The sequence below is a fragment of the Uncinocarpus reesii genome, genomic scaffold, assembly GCF_000003515.1.
Source record: "Uncinocarpus reesii 1704 scaffold_4 genomic scaffold, whole genome shotgun sequence".
Classification (NCBI taxonomy): domain Eukaryota; kingdom Fungi; phylum Ascomycota; class Eurotiomycetes; order Onygenales; family Onygenaceae; genus Uncinocarpus; species Uncinocarpus reesii.
Window position 1 is genome coordinate 939,864 of NW_003052497.1, and position 8,345 is coordinate 948,208.

At 49.5% G+C, this 8,345-nt stretch overlaps 2 protein-coding genes across 2 annotated transcripts; both read left to right on the top strand.

Annotated features, from left to right (window-relative positions):
• Window positions 1-2,271: 2,271 nt before the first annotated feature.
• UREG_06436 (uncharacterized protein) lies at window positions 2,272-5,133 on the top strand (the record flags this gene model as incomplete). The annotated part of the gene is made up of 1 exon (XM_002583423.1): window positions 2,272-5,133. One exon carries the CDS (start codon window positions 2,272-2,274, stop codon window positions 5,131-5,133), a length of 2,862 nt encoding a protein of 953 aa, XP_002583469.1.
• Window positions 5,134-6,537: 1,404 nt separating this feature from the next.
• Window positions 6,538-7,803, top strand: UREG_06437 (uncharacterized protein; the record flags this gene model as incomplete). Its single annotated transcript, XM_002583424.1, has 1 exon — window positions 6,538-7,803. The coding sequence occupies one exon, from the start codon at window positions 6,538-6,540 to the stop codon at window positions 7,801-7,803; it is 1,266 nt and encodes a 421-aa protein (XP_002583470.1).
• Between the last annotated feature and the right edge of the window lie 542 nt (window positions 7,804-8,345).

Genomic DNA, 8,345 nt, shown 5'->3' on the forward strand with positions numbered 1-8,345 from the left:
GAAACATTTGATGAGAATGCGTAGGGCCTAGATGTGACACATGTCATGAGGCACTCGGGCCCGGTCCGCCAGGGCCGGTAGTTCCGACTACTTGTGGCATCGCGCCCATCGGAGTCGGTTGAGTACCTTGCGGCGCTCCCGGTGCAGAAACACCCGGATGGAGTGGCTGAACCATTCCTGCTCCTGGAGGTTGTGCCGCAAGGTGCGCTGCGTTCGGGTGTTGGCCCGGAGCCATAGGGTGCCCTGGTGCCAATCCGGGATGGTGTGTCATGCCAACTTGATGGGCCGGAAATGGCTGCGCCATCATCATTTCTGTCGAGGTATTACGCTAACGTCGCGATCCTCCAATGTTGAGCGCGCCAGAGTGACCGAACCTCCTCTATGAATAAAGTGAAATCGTGAGGGTCCAGAAAAAGGCCCAATCACAGACGTGACAGATAGCGCGACTGTCAGGATAGTGTATCTCCGCCGATATCGCTATGGAGAGCAGGTAACCTCCAGCATGGAATAAAAGGTCCTTTCGCTTCAGCCTTCAAGGCCGAGGAAACCTTCACGACCTGTGTCAGCGCAGATTCCAATCTATTTAATCTTCAAGAGGCTGGTACAACCAAGCAAAGTCGTGAGGGGCAGGATGGAGCGTGGTGAGAGTTACCTTCTATAAATTAGAACCAACAGGGCACGACCATCCGGAATTGACCAGCATTAGAACACGCGTTTTAGGATAAGATAGAGCCAGGTGAAAGGGTATCTCGAACGAAGCGATGGAGAGCATACATGTCGAACCCTTTGATCACCGCAAAGCGCCTTCGATGGGACGTCGTGAGATCTGGAGCTAACCCAGATTGAGAGGAGCAATCACGTGTGGCTGAATAAGCGATTGGGCGGCGTCTGATTCTGGACTCGCTTAATTAGCTGGATTTGGCACATAGGTTACATAATACTACCACTAATACCCAAACGGCATAGCGCTGCTGAGCCTGGGTATTTATTTTTCTGGTGCTGCAATTTTTCTTCCCTCCTTCTCACTCTCCTACCAACTTCAGCAGCTCAGGTATCAGACACAGCAATCGTGTGTGCGATGATTTTGACCCTCTCCGCTTGAGGAGATGCTTTTTGTGGTCTCAATGTTTTTTTTCTTGAGATCGATAGTTTTATATTAAAGGTTCGTACATCTACTGCCTCCATTCTACCCAGCTTGATCTTCAAGATGACAACCATCTTTTTCTTCTTTACCACTGAATCGACCTTGAAGAAAAACTCGGACCTCCCTTTCCCGGTTGGTCTGATACTTGCCAGTACTTTTGTCTGATCCAAACTCGACCTGATAGAACAGAGGGTGGCCTTTGCACATTCTCAATCCAATTGCTAACTCCACTGAAGCTTCTTTAGGTTTCAGTTTACTAATTTTTCAAAATGATTAGTATCTAGGCTATTGCTTGGATGTAAGTTGGATATTTTTTTTCTATACTACCATTCCTTCTCATGATGAAACCTTTTCCTTCATTCGCAGTTTCCACGCTAGCCGTCGTATGAACCTAGTAAACCGACGTGTCGTTGAGCGCATTGCCTACCTTGGACGTCTGATTTTAATCTATCTATACTCTACCTTGTTTTCATACAACTGCTTCGGACCACGCTAATAGCTGCTAGTGATTGAGATTTCTATCCGCGCTCAAAACCAAAAGAGGGCATGGAAGAAGCCGTTGGATGACTTCTGGAGGGATACGCAACACCAAGTGCTAAAGACTAGCCTATAATACCTGAAGTCACTCTGTTGGTCTCGGATTGCGAAGTTGTCTGGGATTGTCGCAACAGGGGACATTCTACTATATACTGTCGTTTTTCTGGTAGATTAAATTAAGAAATGAAGAATGATATCTGTGAATCTGCTTAAAAATATTTTGAAAATCCAAATCTACATCAAGTGTCAAAGCAAAGCTCGATGCCAGCTCCCTCTGCGTCGCCCACGGCTCCCACAACCTTTGCTATCCGTTCTTCATCTACTCCGTAACTCTTTGCGCGATGACCTTGAGTGTAGGTAGGTACCTAACGCTAGTCTCCGGGTAAACGTATTACCGCACTAGTTACTCTTTCATTACATAAGCATCATTTTCTCAGCCATCGACTTTCAACGAAGGCAAACAAAGTCGTTTTCGATCCGATCCTGCAGCCGTCGTCACGAAAAAAGACACGCATGTGTCTTCCCGGCAGTCCACAAGGAGGAAATTTTAGCCCAGTGGCAGAAATTCTCGATCCTGCCCTGGTCACACCATGCAATGCGCACGGCTCTCCTTGCGCCAAGCTCACAAAAGCCGATTTCAATGTCGTCCTTGTCCCAAATCTATCCGCGCATTTCAGACGTCACGCTCATTGAGGACATCTCACGGAGACCCTCAAGGGTTTCCAAACCCTTCCGCAGGCGATAATGTTCCAAAGAACGATATCGAGCCCAATGTAGGGCCACAAACCAAACACGACGTGGCGCCTCAAGAGGCTCCAAAACTAGGTGCTAATCCCCAAATAAGATCTATTTTGAAGGGGGATGGTAGTCCCTATGGATCTGCGGTTCGCAGATCTAGGAGGCACAAAAAATCTATCGGGCGATCGACGCCTCTAGGAGTCCTACCGACCTGGTTTCGCGAACGGAATATCGTTCTCTCAGACAAGTCAACAGAAGTCCTACAGGAACCTCCTCATACCGTCGGGATCGGCCAATATGACCAGGATATGGGAGAACCAGTGGAAGCGGTTACGCACGGAGGCGACGGCGGTGATGGAGGTGAAGGTAAAGGTCCGGCAGATTCAAAACCGGAATATCGTTATATGATAAGCGAAGAGGTGTGGAACGAAATTCGTGCCGCCATTCAAGCGGGTATGACAGTACCTGCTCCTCGCTATGCCGATGACCCGTTTATGAGAAAGGTACATCTGGTCTTACAGTATCCTGGAGATGGGGGGATCTCGTTTCTCGATGCCGTTGTAAGGAAGATTGCTAGCAGTTTCAATACCCATGTCATTACACTGAATGCGCAAGATATTGCTGAGCTGTACGCTGAGCAAGAGCAGGAGGAGGACTCTCCTTCGAGCCTAATGACGTCTTTGGCATACGATGTATATCATCCCTCCAGGAAAGTGTCCCAGCGAGAGGTTGACGAGGAAATCGAGGAGTTTGAGGAAGATGAAGCAGAAGATGAGGACGAATCAGGAGATCGAAGACGCAGCGCTACAATTCCTATTTCGAGGATATCAGACCCTACCGCTTTAGGTTCGTCCATATTACAAGGTTTATTTGGCGGACGCGGATCTATTGGCGTCGCTAAGGTTGTCGTACCTCATGGGCGAGAAGGTAATGAAGAAGTAGACCCACAATCCCTTCGCGTTGTCAAGAAACTCTTGTCAATTCCTAAAGCAAAGCCAGAAAATTCCAGTCCTGGAGAGGAACCCCCCCAAGAAAAAGAAACCGAGAACTCGAATATAAGTGACAAGTACGAGGATTTAATTATTCAAGTCCAAGATTACAAAGACCTTTTGGGTACCCCTGGTGGTTCTGCCTTTTTATCTTCTCTTCACAAAGCTGTCCAGGCTAGAAGACGAAAAGGACAGAAAATTGTTGTGATTGGAACGGTATCTGCACAGGAAGGTGATAAGTCTCCGGCGAAAACGTTCCCTAAATTAATACCGAGGGACTTTGACCGTTATTCGACAACTATATTTGTTACGCCAGCAATGGATTCCAGTACTGCCGAGCGCATATTTGCAGAAGATGCGAAGCAACGGACCCTAGGAATAAACATAAGGCATTTACAAATCATGCTCAAAATGAGGATGGCTCAACCCATTGCATCTCAGAGCGATCTTTTCAATGGTCGAACGTGGACCTTGGAGAGTTCGATGGTCCGCGCCTGTGGCCTTGATGCTGGATATTGGCCATTTGATCTTATCCATCGTATCGCAACACTTGCTCTTGGTTGTGTTGGGAAAAATGAGGTTCTAGAACTTCGACATATACAACAGGCTATTCAGGTTTTTGAAAAAAGTGACCAAGTTAAGTGTGAGTGGATGGGCGATAAGCCTGGCAAGGTCAAGCCTGGGAAACAGAATCAGGACAAGCCCCGTCTCAATAAGTCGAAGTTGAAATGTAACTCGCATGAAGAGAAACTGCTCAACGGAGTTGTCGACGCGGAGGGTATACGCACCACTTTTGCAGATGTTCATGTGCCTAAAGAAACAGTGGAGGCGCTGAAAACCCTGACATCTCTATCACTTGTTCGCCCAGACGCATTTACGTATGGTGTCCTCTCCACCGACAAGATCCCCGGCCTATTACTTTATGGGCCGCCGGGAACAGGGAAAACTCTTCTTGCAAAGGCTGTTGCGCGTGAAAGCGGCGCAACAGTCTTGGAGGTGAGCGGCTCTGAAGTTTACGATATGTACGTTGGTGAAGGAGAAAAGAACGTTAAAGCCATTTTTACTTTGGCCAAAAAGCTGAGTCCTTGTGTTGTCTTCATCGATGAGGCGGATGCGATTTTTTGCTCGAGAACAGGCGCCAGCAGTCGTACTTCTCACCGTGAATTGATCAACCAATTTCTACGAGAGTGGGATGGGATGAGCGAAACATCAGCCTTTATCATGGTCGCGACGAACCGGCCTTTTGATCTTGACGACGCAGTGTTACGGCGCCTGCCACGTCGACTTCTCGTTGACCTCCCCACTGAACAAGATCGTCACGAAATCCTCAAAATCCACTTGAAGGGCGAGACGCTAGATGAAACGATAGACCTGGCTGAGATCTCTCGCCGCACTCCGTTTTACTCCGGTTCGGATCTCAAAAACATGTCTGTCGCTGCCGCTTTGGCATGCGTCCGAGAGGAATACGACGCCGCGACAAAACACGAAGGCGACGAACCATATCAATACCCTGAAAGGCGAATCCTACGACCCCATCATTTTGACCGCGCCATGGAAGAAATCAGTGCGTCAATCAGTGAGGATATGTCATCACTCACGGCGATCAGGAAATTCGACGAGAAATATGGCGATCGCAAGGGACGGCGGAAGAAGGCTGCTGGTTGGGGTTTTATACCCCCGGGACTGCCCGAACCTACTTCGGAAACGGGCCGTGTTCGACATTGAATGGCTATCTATTGGCGTTGGTGATCTCTCATGCTTTTGAAACGTCGAAGTCGGGCATCTATGTCGGGGCGCAAGGGTTAGGCCATTCGGGGCATCTATAGACTGTACTTTTATTTGAAGTGATAGACATGTATCTCTAGGTAACGAAGCTTAGCTTTGGCGAATTCGGCCCCCTTCGGATACCCTGCCTGACGTAAACTATGAGGTGATAAATTAATCCAAACCCCATTTCGTTCGCTTGATATTCCTTGATTAAATATCGAACAATTTACGAGGTATTTCTTCTGCCTTAAGCTATGTTGACTAGTTATAGTACCCCTGTTGAACGACGACAGGACGGGTAGGCTTGATCGGGATATAAAGATGGCCGTAAATCTAGTCAAAGCATCACAATGAAGCATACGATACATAAGCGGGAAGGCGTCCGAAGCGGCATCGTTCGAACATCAATTAAACCCCAACACCAAAAGTCATCCCAGCAGTATTATCTGGTAGAAAGAAAGGAAAAGGGATAGATGCCATTCGACAGCAGTCATCATCTGGGGCATTTCCGATTGACGGCAACCTGGAAGAGTTATCGACCTGAGGCGTCTAAAGGGGCACGCTGATAAAACCTCATAAGACATGGTGTCCCCGATCGAGCCGTGGGTTTTTGTTTCAAGCTCTTTGAGTGTTGATGGAGTAGAGCAAAGGCACTCGTGGCAACATCATTCGCAGGCTGGAAGGAACAGGAAAGGGCCAAAGTCCCAGCAAGAGGCACAGGATCCAGACCCCAGAGCCGCGTTCAGTAGGCTCTCCATCGATGATGCGTTGGGACTCTGCTCCAGGGTTTGTATTTCTGAGGTAAACGCGCAATGAGATCATCGGGACACAGCGTCCAACGACATGGCCATGTAGTTATCTATCCAATAGAATGTTAGTAGTTAATTGATAGACGAGGTTGAGAATTGAAGAGTGAAAGGAGCGAGGATCCCAACTCAGCGCAGTTGCTGCTTGAATGCATGAAGAACGCCTCGTTCAGGGATTATCCATTGCCGACGTCATCTTCACTGATCGGAATCTCGAGTCTCGAGATGCCTGTCGAGAATGAATCCTCGACCCTTCACGGATTCTGTGCTTTCGACCGTGAAGCCGGAGGGCTGGATGGGTTGCGAGTGACTGGTTCGCGAGTTATCGCCGCCTGGCCATCTCGACTTGCTGCTTCCACGCATCGCCAGGCTTCCCGTCTCTGCACGACTTGGCAAGACAGCCTTGACTGCGGATCGCTTCCTTGCTTCATATTCCTCTAACATGCATTCTTTATTGGACATTTCAACGCATATCGCCCGTATCTAGAGTCGTTCAGCGCCATCTCAGTCAGTCAATCCTCCCTAAAAAGCCGAACTCATCGTCCTCGTCGCGAAAATGGACCGGCCCCGCCATATCCCAGAGCCTTCATCTCACCCGCACCCTCACCATCCCAGCCTCTTCGCCTCTCTGCACAGAAGAACGCGCACGGCCGATCCGACTGCAGCTGAGGCGTCAAGGGAAGCCCGCGAAGCTGCTGGCAGAGAGGCCAGGCGGTACCTCCTTCAGGTAGTCCGCAACGACTGGTCGTACGAGCCAGCAACCGTCTCTTCAGCACCATGCTCGTCGTCAGCCTCCTCGGAGGTGGAGTCGACGCCGCCGCCATCCGTCCCCAAAGATAGAGATGTCTTAGAATGGAGATTGCGCGATGAGGATAGCTCGAACTCGGATCGGGAATCGGCGCATAGGTTCAAGGGCAATGTTAACGATCCGTATCGGTTTGAGTCGCCTGATGCGGTGCAATCTGCGATGCTGGAGAGAAGACGCAAACGGCGGAAGCTGATCGAGGAAGAAATGGAGTGGAATCACGGTCTACGCTTATGGATGCAGCGGCGAGACGCGTGGACCGGAGCTCGAGTCCCTGCGAAAAAGGCTGCAGAGGCGGAGCCAGAGCAACGGGCAAGCAGTGATGAAAGCGCAGGCGGAAGCTATAATGACAATGGTGACCTGGGAGCTGTCGAAGAACCGCTGTCTCGCCTTCTTTCCGCCGATTCACTACCTGGTCCCGCTGCAGACGCCGGATCTTCGAACCAAGCTTCTGTACCGCCAATTTCGGACCATACCACGAGCAAAAGTACAATAGCTCCACAAGAAGGCCCTTCCACAGTTATCGATGAGCCTCTAGTCCCCATCGTCCCGCCTATTCTGCCGATCTCCAATCCGTTCCGGTCCTACACCGTCCCAGCCAACTACCTCGCCATCTACAACAAGCTGGTGGTCGAGGGCAACACCCCTGCGGTGCCCGTCAACCTTCTACACATGACACGCTCTCTCGTGGTGGGCTGGAAAAGAGAGGGCCAATGGCCTCCAAAACCTACAATCACCAAAGATGTCCCCGTGATCAAGAAGAGGCGGCCGCAACCCCATGTGGAATCAAGTGGCAGAGTAGCGGGAACGACGTCGGCACCGTCAGCGGAAGGCCCCACAAGTCGGAGGAGATCAATAGGCTCCAATGTCACTGGTGCAGTGAAGAAAGTCCTTGGGTTCGCGTCCATCCCTGGTCATCGGTTTCATGTTCGCGGTCAGAGCCAGAGCAGCGCCTCCTCGCCTATGGCTGACCCGGTCGGGGATAAAAGTAAGAACGCGGCCCGCAAGGATTCATGATTTTCTCTTTTTCCATGTAGTGCGGCGGAATTCATTTATTTTTATATTCTTGAGGTTGCTTGCAGTTCCCTTTCCAGTCTTATGCTTTCAGGGCTATAGTAGCCAAACGAAGCACATGCTTCCAGCCTTTCTACTGATGCGGGACATATTTTGCGAATACCCTTCTCTTTCAGGTACTTTGTCACTATGCAATGACTGGATTTTTCGGACATGATACATCTAACTATAGGACTGGGCATTATTGTTACCCGCTCTAATATTAATATCCATTCTTGTTGCTCTAAGCTGTCATGCTATTCCTTTTCTCCTATGACAAGAGCTTGAAAGAGCCTCAAGAAGCTGAATGCCATTTCACACTACGTTGAACCCATGCGCGGAAATATCCAACTACTTCCACGAGGAGTACTCTTCATCGTACATACATCAATAGTCATCACACATTCATGATACCCATTATTGCGCAAATATCTACACATGCAATGAAAACGTTTCCAGCCCGTCTAACATCCCAAAAAATGCCTCCACCGTCGCAATAAACCCAC